Raw genomic sequence first — 15,248 nt, 5'->3', positions numbered from 1 at the left:
GGAAAATCGGTACAGCGCCTAATTTCTACCAGTGGCCGAAGAAATATTACATCCGTACTGTTAAGAACTACCATTGAGAATGAATGGGGAAAGTTAAGAAAGTTAAGCCATACCATTTCGGCTACCGCGCGAAAGGTCCCCGGTACGAGAACGGGCGGAAACATGGTAAAGCTTTTTGTATTCAGAGCTCACTGTTGAGGACATAGACTGTATCGGTTGGGAGTTAAAACGACTATATCCGTGCTTGTTATAGATCTAATGATATAAACTAAATACATTCACCATTTTGAGACAGACTTTTTTAAATGGTCTCCTTTAACTTTCCAAACTGGGCCACTGACAACGTGTGGCCAAACATTTGTTCCAGCCGTCACGACGAGCCATTAAATATCTCTCTGACTGGTCCTCCGTAAGACCAGAGATATTTAATGATATACATTGTTTGGGCTGAACAAAATAAGAGATAAGAGGCATGAGTATGGTTAAGGGTCAATCTAACTATGAAGCGCCGACATCTACGTCCACTAACTAGGTATTGCTGTTCCTGAGTTTCACTGGTCACCGAGTTTCCGTAGTGTAGTGGTTATCACGTTCGCCTAACACGCGAAAGGTCCCCGGTTCGAGACCGGGCGGAAACAGGATTTTTTTTTTTGTACTTTTTTGTTTATCTGGCAGCTCATCACTTTCTTCCTTTTTGCTGTTCATGTTTTGTCTTTTTTGTTCTTCTTAATAAGTATTTTACATATAAAATTGGAAAACTGAACATAAAACGTATTAAAAATAACATAAAATCTACGTAAAATAGATCACTCATTGGTCCACCCGCCCAGTAAATGATGATAAACCTCCTGCTACCAGCAGCTCCTCATAAGACCATGGATACGTCTAATCGGCCAAATACCATGTAATGTTACTTTATGAGCGTATACATGAAGATTATTGAGGACCACCTCTCTGCATGGTGAAATGCATCTGCATGGGGCCTTCTGGATCACCGATCTGATCTGCCGGCCTGCAGAAAACGGCTTACATCATTGAGATTGAATCATTAAATAGCATAGCTATTACTTTTTTTGTCACTTTATATCATACACAGTGAGTGGCAAGTGCACACAGCGTTCATTAAACGGCCTGGGTAAGAAACCGCTTTCTAAATCGTACGCAAATACGCTTAAAATAATAATAATAAGAGATCAGATCATTATCAGATCACTAAACGAACAGTATGGAAGGGTTCCCGAAAATTCAAAATGTGTTTCCGCCCGGTTTCGAACCGGGGACCTTTCGCGTGTGAGGCGAACGTGATAACCACTACACTACGGAAACGATATGTACATATGGAAGAGTATTTCTTATTTCAAATTCATATCGTGAGGTATTACGAGCATTGTGTCCATCTCTCTGCAATATAACTGGTCACTGGTCCTGTCATGGGAGCATCTCGTTTTTATCAGATTTGGATGAAATACTGTATATAATGACCCAAGTAAATTTTTTGAATAATACGTGTGGACGTTGACACTGACCATTACAAATTGACAATTGCAACCAAATTCGATCTGAATAATACTAATATTTTAAATCGTTTCTTTGTATGTAAAAAAAATATTACAATACGTTAGGGAAATTGAGCAGCCCGTGCGTGGCGGCAGAGGAGACCCCGTTTACGTCACACAGAAATCGCGACGTTACGCGGTCGCCATTTTGTTTAACCGGGAGTGAGGACTCTATCCAAACCTGCTGTCGGGAATATTTTTCTTTCTCTTAACATATCGAATACACCAAGTCTGTATTGTGTACTCTGTCGAAGACCTGCATGGTACGTAACCCTTCGAAGTCCATTTATTCACGTCAGAATGTCCACGTGAACGTTCACCCTTTCACTGCCGGATGCACGTTGAGGTGATGTGGTGACGGCTACCGTTAGCATGTAGCTGCTCCCGTTAGCACGTAGCCGCATCCTCACGGCTAGCCGGCATTTTGTACATCGCTATTATTCTGACTGAATCTTTCCTGGCATACATTTGACAATGATTTACTTCAACTGGGTTTTTCTCCCAGACGTTTAACCTGTGCATTTAAAACCCCGCCTGATATCAGGCTGAATAATGAGATATATAATGAGAATAAGGCTAGCCTGGTGGACGACAGGCCGAGAGGCGTGGCGTCGCCGGGCTAACGTTAGCCAGACCCAATACCTTCATCAATATCACATTATTAATATTATTATAAGTATTTCATGTCCTGCAGATGTCCATGGCTCTATGTCCCTGTGTGTTGGTGGTGTGACTGATGGGCTCTGTCCATGCATTGTGTATGTGTCGACTACTTACTACAGGTCGGACCATCCTCCGCTCAACGTGTTTTCATTTAGGCACGTTTCGCCCTGGTGATCGTGGATGAATTTGTGTGTTGGGTTAATGTTTGAAGTGTACTACGATGTGTCGTTTGAATGATCTCCGTCCCACCCGGTACTGGTTTTGACACGCTGATCCAGCGTGTTGAAACACTGGGTAGTCTGTCCCCCGGTGCCAGTGGGCTGCTGAAACGTGATCGATACCCTGCTGATGGATCAATACCCTCCTGCTGATTATTCACAACAACCCATCTCATCGGTATTGTTAACTTCTCTCCCCTGCACAGATGTCTACCGACATGGCTGTCGATCATGTGAACGGGAACGGCACGGAGGAGTCCACGGAGCCGATGGACACCGCGGCCGTCGAGGTCACCCGGTCGGAGCACTTTCAGACTCTGCTTGATGCGGGATTACCGCAGAAAGTCGCCGAGAAGCTAGACGAAGTTTACATCGCAGGTACCATGTGTTGTTACGCTACCACTCGTTCCTGCCCCTCCATCATCTCCTCTTGTTCTATCACCAGCCTCAAGTTGGCATTGGCACATCTTCACCCACTGTGGTTTGACGCATGCTTGTCTTGTAGTATTCAGCTGTTCTAGTTGTTCTGCTGTTCCTTTCACTATACACGCCTGCACCCGTAAATTATGTGAATTTTTCTTGGTTAAGAGTCATTTTGAAGGATGTGTTTGTAGTTTGAGTGACTTCCGCTCGACAGCCCAGACAGCTGGTGTGTGTTGTGTCAGTAGGGGTGACAGAGGGGGCTCACAGTAGAGATGTACGCGCTGCTCATCACCTGATGCACAGAAACAAGAGAGACGTGTGTCTGACGGGACATGGGACAGTTGGATTAGTGCCAGTGAGAAACATTGTGTGACTTCTAATGTGGGGCAGATGGTCGGACATGCATTCTGTCATGTGTTACAAACCTATTACTGTTCGTCTGGTCGTAAATACTCCCCACTGCAATCACCTTTTATATTGGTGTTGAATCCACCAGGGTGAATATGAACACTTGAATGTGTTTCAACATGCTGTCACTGGACCGCTGGTTAGAATGGTCTTCATTTTCTCATTGATGTCCATGCGGATCACCAAGTAGACTTCGCTTTCCAATTGGCTGAAACAGCACTGTCTGCCTCTATTTTCAGCCTCAGGTTTCCACCAATAATGTATAAGAGGACAACATAACAATAGTCAATGGGCTACAACAATTAACAATTGCATATTATATAATTTGTAATTTTTCTGACTTTTTGTTATTGATGGATAAATATAAATAAGTTACCGAGTCGAGTAAGTGATGTCCTAAAATTTGAATTGAATAGAGCTACTAAGGCCTAAACAAATTTTTTTTTTTTGATGCAAACTATAATTACGTTTTGGTACAGCACCTCTTCATTCTGTACAAGGATGAGCGAATTTTCTCGTTTTTAAATGAAAAAACAACCTACCTATCATTCGCTGCCGCTGGAAAAAATAAAATAAAAAAATAAAATAAATTCCCTACCTACCCATGACCTCAACTGACAACCAACAGGAACCAAACTTTTTTTTTTTTTTAGGCCTAAGCAGTTCCAGAAGTGTGTGAAACCATTCCCACTTTGTACCTCCATCTTTCAGACCGACATCTTTTGAGTGACACCTGTCATGCAGAACAACAAACAAATCTGACGACTTACTTCTACGCCAGCAAGCGTTTCCTCTTTGGTTTGGTGGTGGTGTAACCGGTTTGTTCTGGTGTGTCGCCCCCCCAGGCCTGGTTGCCCACAGCGACCTGGATGAGCGGGCCATCGAGGCCCTGAAGGAGTTCAACGAGGACGGGGCTCTGCAGGTCCTGGTGCAGTTCAAGGAGAGCGACCTGTCACACGTCCAGGTAGGCTCCATCACTCTAGTCTGTACCTCTTCCACTCAGTCCAAATGGTCCCTACTTTACCATCCGGGTGCGACGAGGATTAGCCTGTAACCTATCAGGACGGTACACATGAGTCTTTCAGGTGTGTGTGTTGAACGATCAGCCTACCTGCTGGTACAGTCCCTGTTGAAGGCGTTTGATCTAGCTCATCATGCATCAGGAAGGGCACACACCTGGCGGTAAAGCAGGGGCCCTTTCAACATCTGTGTGTGTATATCGTTGATCTGCAGCCCCGCCTCCTGACCTGTGAGCACCTCAATCCTCCCATCAACGGCGTTCTTTTACACTTACATTTAGGGCATGTAGCAGATGCTTTTATCCAAAGGGACTATCCAAAGGGAAGTACATTTGTCAGAGAAAGAGAAACAACAATATACCGCTGTGGGTACAGTAAGGATGGTCAAAGAACCAAGTGCCAAACGCTAACAATCGCTAGGTAACCTATTCCCCGTGTACCACAAAGATAGCTAGGACAAGATGCTACACAAATAAGTACTATAACCCATGGTGGTTTGTTTGAATGGTTGTATGGTTATTTGTTTTAGTGGAGTCTGTTGACATCATGTAATACTGTTTTCGGTTGCTGTGTGTATTCTTTAATATGTTTTTACACTTTAGCCATCCTGTGCACATTAACATCAATCAATCAATCAATCAATCCTCGGTATTTATATACCGCTTTCTTTCTCATATGGCTTCCATCCCGAAGGGATAAAAACCAAGCTCAAAGCGGTCTGTACCTGAAAGTGTTAGTTTTTTTTTTTTTTTTTTTTTTTTTGTGTCGTGTGTCATCGGTTGCTGGGGTCCAAAAAATATAACCAGGTCGAGATCTGCTTTTTTTTTTTTCTTTTTTTCCTTCTGGGTAAAAAATATATAAGAAATAAATATAAAGAAGTTAAATAGTTCGAGTTAAATATTAGAAAAAGCTCTCTCAACATGAATGTAGATTGACGTGCACTGCCCTTTTAAATAATCAAAATGTAGTACGTCGTACACTAAGTGCGTACATTAAGTGCCGGTGTCCTCCTCCCGTCCAGAACAAGAGTGCCTTCCTGTGCGGGGTGATGAAGACGTACCGGCAGCGCGAGAAGCAGGGCACCAAGGTGGCCGACGCCACCAAGGGGCCGGACGAGACCCGCCTCAAGACGCTGCTGGAGCGCACCGGCTACACCCTGGACGTCACCACGGGCCAGCGCAAGTACGGGGGCCCGCCGCCGGAGTCGGTCCACGACGCCGGGCAGCCGCCCATCGGGACCGAGGTACGGGGTCCCCGGGCCACATGGCAGGGGGGGGGGGGGGGTTGCCCTGGTCTGTGGATGTTTTAGATGACTGTGCGTTGATTAGCAGTTTGGGGCCGGGTTCAAACCCACACCCTCATCACCAGAGTATCCTGGTGGTGAGGGTGCAGAGTCTGTTGGTTCATTAAATTCTTTTTGATTTGTGTAGCCCTTAATCACCATCACAGTCTCAAAGGGCTGATCGGGCCAAAGGTTTATGACAGCCCGCTGACCCACGGTGATGACAATAAGTCATCCAGCGGATGCTGGATGGAGGACAAGCGTCCTCCCGAGTTCGGCTCTCAACCATCAGCGCACAAGTTGGAGCTAAACGCTGAAAATCCCCTAAAGCGCTGACGGAGTACAACAGACTAGACGGGGACGGAGTCTGATCTCGCGTTAAATCGTATCTCTTTGGTCCAGATCTTTGTGGGTAAGATCCCGCGGGACCTGTTTGAGGACGAGCTGGTGCCGCTGTTTGAGAAGGCGGGGCCCATCTGGGACCTGAGGCTGATGATGGACCCTCTGAGCGGGATGAACCGCGGCTACGCCTTCGTCACCTTCTGCACTAAGGACGCTGCGCAGGAAGCCGTCCAGCTGGTGAGGCTCAGCCACCAGGCTGCTGTACCCCCGGGGTACTACCGGACTGTACACTGGACTGTATACTGGACAGGACCGTACACTGGACTGTATACTGTACAGGACCGTATACAGGACTGTACAGGACTGTACACTGGACTGTATACTGGACAGGACTGTACACTGGACTGTATACTGGACAGGACTGTACACTGGACTGTATACTGGACAGGACTGTATACAGGACTGGACTGTACACTGGACTGTATACTGGACAGGACTGTACACTGGACTGGACACTGGACTGTATACTGTACAGGACCGTATACAGGACTGGACTGTACTAGACAGGACTGTATACTGGACAGGACTGTACACTGGACTATACTGTACAGGACTGTATACTGGACTGTATACTGGACTATACTGTACACTGGACTGTATACTGGACTGTATACTGTACAGGACTGTATACTGGACTGTATACTGTACAGGACTGTACACTGGACTGTATACTGTACAGGACTGTACACTGGACTGTATACTGGACTATACTGTACACTGGACTGTATACTGGACTGTATACTGTACAGGACTGTATACTGGACTGTATACTGGACTATACTGTACACTGGACTGTATACTGGACTATACTGTACAGGACTGTATACTGGACTGTATACTGTACAGGACTGTATACTGGACTGTCCTCACTCTCCTCTTTCCCCCCCCCCCCCCCCCCCCAGTGCAACAACCACGAGATCCGCCCGGGCAAACACATCGGTGTGTGCATCTCCGTGGCCAACAACCGGCTGTTTGTGGGCTCCATTCCAAAGAGCAAAACAAAGGAGCAGATTGTGGAGGAGTTCTCCAAAGTCACAGGCAGGTCACCTCTTCCTACCTGAACCAGGGAGTAGACTGGAGACCTGTACACAAACCATTGTTTAATACGTAACAAAAGTGTTATTCTTCAAAAAGAAGACTCATGTTTTTTACATGCAGGTTTGGTATTTTGTGTCAAATGTCTATTTTTTTTTTTTCTGTAATGAATTTGAGAGGCCGTTCCATCACCCTCTCACCTGTCGGTAAACCCCCCCCCCCCCCCTTAAGAAGTGACCCTAACGCGCGTTCCCCCCTCCCGCCACCAGAGGGCCTCAGCGACATCATCCTGTACCACCAGCCGGACGACAAGAAGAAGAACCGCGGCTTCTGCTTCCTGGAGTACGAGGACCACAAGACGGCCGCGCAGGCCCGCCGCCGCCTCATGAGCGGCAAAGTGAAGGTGTGGGGCAACGTGGTGACGGTGGAGTGGGCCGACCCCATCGAGGACCCCGACCCCGAGGTCATGGCCAAGGTAACCCCCCCCCCCCCTGACACACCCCTGGGAAGAGCGGTCTCAACTCACTGGAGGGCTCACTAGCTAATGGCACTAACGTGTGTGTGTGTGTGTGTGTGTGTGTGACTTCCTGGTGGTTCATCTCACTGGTTGGTGACCAGGTGGTGGCGCTGGCCTTTCGTCCTAACCCGGCCTGTTGTCTCCCCAGGTGAAGGTCCTCTTCGTACGGAACCTGTCCAACGGGGTGACGGAGGAGCTGCTGGAGCAGACCTTCAGAGAGTACGGGATCCTGGAGCGCGTGAAGAAGCTGAAGGACTACGCCTTCATCCACTTTGAGGATCGGGACGGTGCCGTCAAGGTGGGGTCGGCCTCACACACAACACGCAGCGTCTTACTAATCGTTTACTATCCACTCATCTGTGCCCACTCTTTCCTTCAAAGCCTTGCGATGCTTTAAAGGGGACCTATTATGCTTTTTCGACTTTTATGACCTATAAACGTTGTTATTATGATTTATAGTCATGTTTAACCATACTAAAGTGTCAAATAATGCCATACGTGCATTAAGACGTGTTCCCTAGTGACCGTTAGGGGTGTAACGATACATCGATGTAGATCGATACATCGATTGATTGGCGAACGATCCAACTGCAACGGCCAAACATCGATGCATATCGCAGTATTACACCCTTTTATTATTATATATCTCCTTTTGCGGGTGTTTGTGAAACTATTTCTGCGCAAAGCGCCAAGCCGCTCGTATCCATTCACCGGTTAAACGAGGCACATGTGTGTGAGCGCGAGGATGTCTAGTTTCGGTTTGTGTTGCCAGATTGGGCATATGTCCCGTTTTTCCAGCCTAACGTGATTAAAAGTAGCCAAATCGGGCTGAAAAATTTGCCCAATCTGGCAACACGGACGGCTTATCTTAACAGCCAAGATGATTCCGAGGGATGTTTTGTTTTTAGAAGAAAACTATCCACACAGATAGGTTGGGAATGGTCTACGTTCAAAATGAAAGATCATTACAGGCTCTTTAATTGAAGCCATAAAAAACCTTTGGCACTTAAATGCAATTATGTGGCACTTTATTATTTGTATTAAAAATTGATTTTTTTTGTTTTAAATATCCGGAAGAGCAAAGAAATAAAATGATGAAATTATAATTAAGTTGATGTGAGTTGATGTGATTGTAAGAGGTTGTGTTAAATGGGCATATGATATCGTCTCATATCGATCGCATGCCCCTGAATCGAAATCGTATCGCGGCAGACTTTTGATATCGGCAAATATCGTATCGTTGTCCAATGAATCGATACAATATCGTATCGTGTTGAAACCAGAGATTTACACCCCTAGTGACCGTCTGGGGGTGGCAGTGCAGGGCGATAAACACTAGGGACGCCGGTCGCCATTCACTTGTTCAAATTTCCGGGATTTATCTACGTAGAACAATCTGGATTTTCCATGTATGGTTATGCTGCAACATGCTCTTCCGGAAGGTCACCAATCACAACGGAGTGGGGTTGGCAGGAGGGGGGGGGGGGGGGGAGGGGGCGGAGAAGGACGAAGCCGAGTGTTGACAGAGAATGCTGAAAGCGCCCAGATGAGAGGAAGAGTTTGCCGAAAATCTCCATAGTTTTTTGTGCTGTGATTCGTGTCAGGTTGCTCTATAAGAGTCATTAATAAGAAATGAAGACCAGAGATCTTTAAAGACCCCGTCCTCGCCTCACTGGTGGTTCCACTTCTTCATGCGCCTGCAGAAAAGGCCCGAGCTCTGTCCTCCACTGGCCCCGCGTCCCTCATGCGTTTGTAGCAGGGCTCCTCCAGGCAGGGTCCACTCGCCGAGGGATGAGGGGGGCTCTGTACAGAGTAGACTCACTGCCACCACTGGCCCGCCCACTGTGAAGCCCTCGCTGTGCCGCTTTGTCCCAACGGTGTGTGGTGTGCCTCGCCCCACAGGCTCTGGAGGAGATGAACGGGAGGGACCTGGAGGGAGAGCACATCGAGATAGTGTTCGCTAAGCCCCCCGACCAGAAGAGGAAGGACCGCAAGGCCCAGAGACAGCAGGCCAAGACGCCAATGTAAGACCCCTTCAGTGTGTGTGTGTGTGTGTTTCACTCCCAGCCTTCAGACGGGCGTCCTGTTGTTCAACGTTGATTCGCAGTCTGTCACCAAGCAGACGTTTGTTTCACCGGGACCACGGAATAGGGAGGCCCACAGGTTACAACTCAGAATCTCTGAAATGCCCTCTCTCCCGGAGGGGGGGCGACCGTTTATCCTTTGCACTGGGATTAGGAATATAGTTTTACCATAATAAATGGGAATGGAAGGACTTCTTCAAAAGTCATTAGGCCTAAAAAAAATAAAAAAAAATTTGGTTCCTGTTGGTTGTCCGTTGAGGTCACGGGTAGGTAGGGAATTTATTTATTTATTTTTTCCAGCGGCAGCGAATGATAGGTTGTTTTCATTTAAATACGAGAGAATGCGCTCATCCTTGTACAGAATGAAGAGGTGCTGTACAAGAACGTAATTATAGTTAGCATTTTTTTATATATTTTTTTAATCATAAAAATAATTTGGGTCGCACATAAATCGACGGGGTCGGTCGGAAACCGGAACCAAACAAATATATATTTTTTAGGCCTTATTCTATCTCAGGAACGCTACGGTGGGTCACAAACGCAGCGTCTCTTCATTCCCAGAGCTAACCGTCTCCTCCTCCAGGTACGACGACTATTACTACTACGGCCCCGCCATGCCGCCTCCCTCCCGAGGGCGTGGTCGCGGCGGCTCCCGCGGCGGCGGCGGCGGATACTCGTACCCCGAGTACTACGGCTACGACGACCACTACGACTACTACGGCTACGACTACAACAGCTGCCGCTACGGCGGCGGCGGCTACGACGACCCCTACTACGGCTACGACGACTACCAGTCGCCCGGCGGGGGCCGGGGGCGCGGCGGCGGCGGGGGCCGCGGCTCCCGGGGGGGCCCCATGCACAGGGGCCGCGGGGGCGTCAGCGCACCCAGGGGCCGTGCCGGGTTCTCCCAGCGCGGCGGCGGTGGCGGTGGCGGCGGCGGCGGCGGCGGACCCGGGCCAGGCAGAGGCACTCGGGGCGCCCGTGGAGGAGTGACGGCGCGTGGCCGTGGAGGGGTACGTGGGGGCGCGCGGGGCGGGCGTGGAGGAGGAGGAGACGGGGTAGGCGGCAAGCGCAAAGCTGACGGGTACAACCAGCCTGAGTCCAAGCGGCACCAGACCAGTAATCAGAACTGGGGGTCGCAGCCCATCCCCCAGCAACCGCTCAGGATCTCTGACGCCACCGGTTACTATGGTTACAAACCCAACAACCAGGAGTTTTATCAGGATTGTTTCGGGCAGCAGTGGAAGTAGGAGGCCGCGAGCGTCCCCGAGAACCACCCAAATTCCTGTTTTTTATTTTATTTTATCTTTTCTTATCCGATTGGCCCCAAATCCCACAAAACAAAATGTTTTAACTTTTTTCTTTCCTCTAAATTGGTGACTGGCAACAATCTTTTTTGTACATATTTTAATATTCCACTTGCACTCAAAATAGAAGTCACCTGCTTCTGGACAACTGGTTTTATTCGATGTTTTCGTTTTTATGCGTTTAATGGTTGGTTCAACATATTCCACCGCTGGCTTTGACCCAGTTCTTTTTTTAGACTGTGCTCTCCAATTGGCTGATCACTTTATGTATGTTTCCCACTCTGGTTTTTAAATGTTTTAAGTAGATCACGGCAACCACACTTATGTCTCCTAAAGAAAGAAATGTATTTAATAACAAATGAAATTTGTATTGTATTGTCACAAAGTAATGCGTGTCTTGTTAATGGAAAGTGAGATGATGGTAAAATCAGGGCCCAAGCGGTCCTGTTTTTATGGCTTCACGTTTTGGCTTGTATCCTTTTGCTTTTTGTCTGCTTTAATAAATGTACACGCACAAGTGTAAAAAAATAATAATTATACAACCACTTCAAATTGTGTTGCAAATTTATGTTTTGGCAAACTCTTCAAATTGATTCGAATAAATTGACGGCTCCTCGTGGAGGAAACGGATCCAAGGTTTGGAGCTTAGCCTGCTTCACAACGCTCCCATGCCTGCCAATGCCCTCCCAGTCTAAGGTCTCCTCCCAGTCTAAGGTCTCCTCCCAGTCTAAGGTCCCCTCCCAGTCTGGCCCTCCCAGTCTGGCCCTCCCAGTCTGGCCCTCCCAGTCTAAGGTCCCCTCCCAGTCTAAGGTCCCCTCCCAGTCTAAGGTCCCCTCCCAGTCTAAGGTCCCCTCCCAGTCTAAGGTCCCCTCCCAGTCTAAGGTCCCCTCCCAGTCTAAGGTCCCCTCCCAGTCTAAGGTCCCCTCCCAGTCTAAGGTCCCCTCCCAGTCTGATGTCCCCTCCCAGTCTGATGTCCCCTCCCAGTCTAAGGTCCCCTCCCAGTCTGATGTCCCCTCCCAGTCTGATGTCCCCTCCCAGTCTGATGTCCCCTCCCAGTCTGAGGTCCCCTCCCAGTCTGAGGTCCCCTCCCAGTCTGAGGTCCCCTCCCAGTCTGAGGTCCCCTCCCAGTCTGAGGTCCCCTCCCAGTCTGAGGTCCCCTCCCAGTCTGAGGTCCCCTCCCAGTCGGACCCTCCCAGTCTGATGCCCCCTCCCAGTCTGAGGTCCCCTCCCAGTCTGGCCCTCCCAGTCTGAGGTCCCCTGCCAGTCGGTGTCCGGCCCCTGAACCTGTATGCCGGCATAATTCCCCCTCAATAGCTCCGCTGATCAAACCTTCTCCCATCGGTGTGGCTGATTGCTTGTGATCTCCTCATGGATACAACAACGAGCTTCTGCTGACGGAAATCCACGCGATTTGTTGATTGGCTTAATGAGATCCCAGGTCTACTAACACGCATGTTGACCCTGCAGCGACGTGATCTGACATAATCCGCACGCATGATTGGCTATGATTATGTCCCGTTGTTTTTATCCCCCCCTCCTTAATGTCTAACACAGTCGCAGCCAAAACGCTCCGAACCACGGTACGCCAAGTCGGCAACGATTGACGGTAAACGCTCGACTCCCCGTCGATCGTGCCTAACTTGTGTTGCCCTTCTCTCTGCCGTGTCTCCATCCAGGCCCCGGGGCAGCTCAGTGTTGTCCCCGCCGAGCGCCACGGCGTTCTGAGGCCCTGTAGAGATGTACTGACGCCATGTGGCCATGTGCTGTGAGTCTAACTGCTTCCTTTTGTGACCTGGCTAGCAGGGCAGAGGGGTCCGCTGCTCCGGTCCGGACGCCGCCTTCCAGTGAAGAGTGCGCCTGGGGGCGGGCCAGACGCTGCCATTGGACAGGATGGTAAGGTCACATGACTGATAATCCCCTGAGAGAGAGAGAGAGAGAGAACACCTGCCTGCGTCCGTCTGCGTTTACTTTATGATGAAGCTCGTGAACCTCCTTCTCTCCTCCCTCCTTCCCCCTTGTCTCTTCTCCCTTCCTCCCTCCCCTTCTCTCCACTCCTCTCCCATCTCTCTTGTCTCCCTAATCTCTCCTGCCTCCCCCCGTGTCTCCTCCCTACTCCCTCCCCCTTCTCTCTCCCTCCCACATCTCTCCTTTCTCCCTCATCCCTCCAGCCTCTCCCTTTTTCTCCCCCCCCTCCCCATCTCCTACCTCCTCCCTCCCATCTTCCACCGAGACCCCGCCCCCTACCCCGACCTCCTGGCTCCACCAATCCCAGTCGGGAGGCTGTATCACGTGATCGTCTCTCCGGTGTTGTCTTTGCACTTTTATACGGACGAATATCGGAGGGGCCGGCCGACCCAAGCGATCGCGTCATGACTGAACGGGGGGGGGAGAGATATGAGTTTGTTGCCGTGGTGACTGGGGGGGCGGGGCAGAGTGTCCAGAGATATTTTGCTTTTTATTTGCTTTTTTTTTTTTTTTTTTTTTTAAGGACTTTCAAGTTGAAGGATGGGTCAACTACCTCATTTTTAGAGGCACGCCCCCTCCCAACACCTTGCTCCGCCCCTTCCACCTTTGCTCCACCCCCCCCCCCCAAACCCCAACCCCTCGTGAATATGCACAAGCACCTGCCTGGCCGCCGGTGAGCTGCACGGTCCTCCTGCTGTGCGGACGTGATGTGGGATGGTCCTCATCCAATGAGCCTGAACAATCAGGTCGACAGACCTCGCTGCTGAGCTCTGGAGAGCGAAGACTATCAAGATTGTGTGTCTCTTTTTTGTGTACTTTGTGCGTTTTTTTTTTAATTTTCTTTTTTTCGTTTTTGTATAATTTTTTTTTTTTAGAGTTTGTTTTTCGGGTTGCGAGTCTTTGAACCCGTGGGGGGGGGCGGGGCGGTGGGCGGCGGTCCCCCCCCCCCCCCCTGTAGAGAGGAGATTCAAAGTCTTCCTCGTTCTTCCTCGATGGGTGCTCAGTCTTAACTTTTTTTATAACGTCACACCAGTCGACGCTTTTGTGCTAAAAAATGATGTCTGGAGGTGCGTTTGTGTAAGGAGTGAGGGCGGGCCGTGAGGGAGGAGCTAGGCGTGCTGAGCTTCCAGGGGTCACCTTCACCCGCTCCGTTTTTAAAGGAGACGTATTATACCACCAGGTGTGAGTGTGATTAGCCTTACAAGCCGTTTCGAAAATATGTCCCTTGTGACATCAATAGTGGGCGTGTCCACCTAGATCTGTGCTGGATAGATGAGCAACGTTTGCTTCAGTCCACAGGGTAGGCTGGTAGACTGATCTATCCAGCACACATCTAGGTGGACACGCCCACTAGTGATGTCATATGGGGCAGATTTTCGAAACGGCTTGTAACGGCGAATCAGACCACGCCTGGTGGTATATGTCCCCTTCAAAGTGTGAACTCGTATTGAAGTCTTGTCTGAGATTGGAAAACTGCACAGAAAAGGTTTGGTAAATAGGAAAAAAAAAAACATTTTGTTCGGACTCCAAAACGTGGGGCTTTTGTGTTTTAAAACATTTACACTTCTGTGCTGACTAATTTCTAATACGTAAAAGATTCAATTGAGAATTAATTATGGCCTGTCTGTCATTGTGTAGTTGTATCAGTATTTTTATTGTTAAAAATAGACTTAAAAAATCCAGTCATGTAACCAAGTTCATCTGGAGTTTCACATGGAAAACATGGAAGAGGTGGTTTTGCGTGTTTTGTTCTTATTAAAGTAATCATTAACAGTAGCGGCCCTGCTATTGGCTGTGTTGTCCTGTCACTCACGTTGGGTCCTTGACTCGTCCAATGTCTGTTACATCCTCCGCACTCCGTGTCTACGTCAACATCATTTCAAACAAGGTTATTGTGTGTATGTGGCTAACGGGTGTTTGCATTCTTGCAAATACATTGTTTTATACTATACATTGAGGCGAAGTAAACTTATTTTTCTAATAAAGTTATTAAATAAAACATTTGTCTTGTTATTAATTATGTGTTTTATCTATGTATATTAAGCGTTTGGTTTCATGAGATTTGTTTACTCATAATTACACACCACTGAATTTGAATACCAATAATTATTTTATTTTCAACATATGTACTAACTAATTGAATCAGTCAATCTTGATATCTAAACTATTCTGTTTTATCTAATCCTTTGGGTTAGGGATTATGAGTGTTTTAAAGCCTCAGGAAGGTTGGCAGTTAAAGGTAAATTTATGAAGCGCCTGTTGGATTCAATGTTTTTAGTAATTACATTCTGCCCTCCGTCCCGCCCCGTCCTCTGACTCCGCTTCTCTTGATCCCGCCGGAGTACCAACCAGGCGCTCCCAACCGGAAC

At 48.4% G+C, this 15,248-nt stretch overlaps 2 protein-coding genes and 2 non-coding genes across 9 annotated transcripts; 3 read left to right on the top strand and 1 right to left on the bottom strand.

The window, feature by feature from the left end:
• The first annotated feature begins 565 nt into the window (after positions 1-565).
• Positions 566-638, top strand: trnav-aac (transfer RNA valine (anticodon AAC)). The gene has a single exon. It is a non-coding gene; the product is annotated as a tRNA-Val (tRNA).
• Positions 639-1,253: 615 nt separating this feature from the next.
• Positions 1,254-1,326, bottom strand: trnav-cac (transfer RNA valine (anticodon CAC)). The gene has a single exon. It is a non-coding gene; the product is annotated as a tRNA-Val (tRNA).
• Positions 1,327-1,659: 333 nt separating this feature from the next.
• On the top strand, positions 1,660-14,878 carry LOC132450390 (heterogeneous nuclear ribonucleoprotein Q-like). Of its 6 annotated transcripts, none has more exons than XM_060042489.1 (12): positions 1,660-1,819; positions 2,644-2,815; positions 4,114-4,232; positions 5,309-5,530; positions 5,972-6,148; positions 6,874-7,009; positions 7,276-7,481; positions 7,672-7,821; positions 9,426-9,547; positions 10,191-10,620; positions 12,718-12,807; positions 13,403-14,878. In XM_060042489.1, exons 1-11 carry the CDS (start codon positions 1,817-1,819, stop codon positions 12,760-12,762), a joined length of 1,782 nt encoding a protein of 593 aa, XP_059898472.1. In that variant the 5' UTR covers positions 1,660-1,816; the 3' UTR covers positions 12,763-12,807; positions 13,403-14,878. The 6 variants fall into 6 exon arrangements, with proteins under 6 accessions (XP_059898472.1, XP_059898469.1, XP_059898471.1 ...); XM_060042486.1 differs by having other exon boundaries at positions 12,715-12,807; XM_060042488.1 differs by lacking the exon at positions 13,403-14,878 and adding an exon at positions 13,083-13,316.
• LOC132450391 (putative uncharacterized protein DDB_G0290521) lies at positions 11,482-12,697 on the top strand. Its single transcript, XM_060042490.1, has 2 exons — positions 11,482-11,610; positions 11,647-12,697. Exons 1-2 carry the CDS (start codon positions 11,482-11,484, stop codon positions 12,163-12,165), a joined length of 648 nt encoding a protein of 215 aa, XP_059898473.1. The 3' UTR covers positions 12,166-12,697.
• Positions 14,879-15,248: the final 370 nt, after the last annotated feature.

The sequence above is a fragment of the Gadus macrocephalus genome, chromosome 21 (assembly GCF_031168955.1).
Source record: "Gadus macrocephalus chromosome 21, ASM3116895v1".
Taxonomy (NCBI): domain Eukaryota; kingdom Metazoa; phylum Chordata; class Actinopteri; order Gadiformes; family Gadidae; genus Gadus; species Gadus macrocephalus.
Note: the sequence above shows the minus strand (reverse complement) of the source record. Positions and strands in the feature narration are given on the sequence as shown.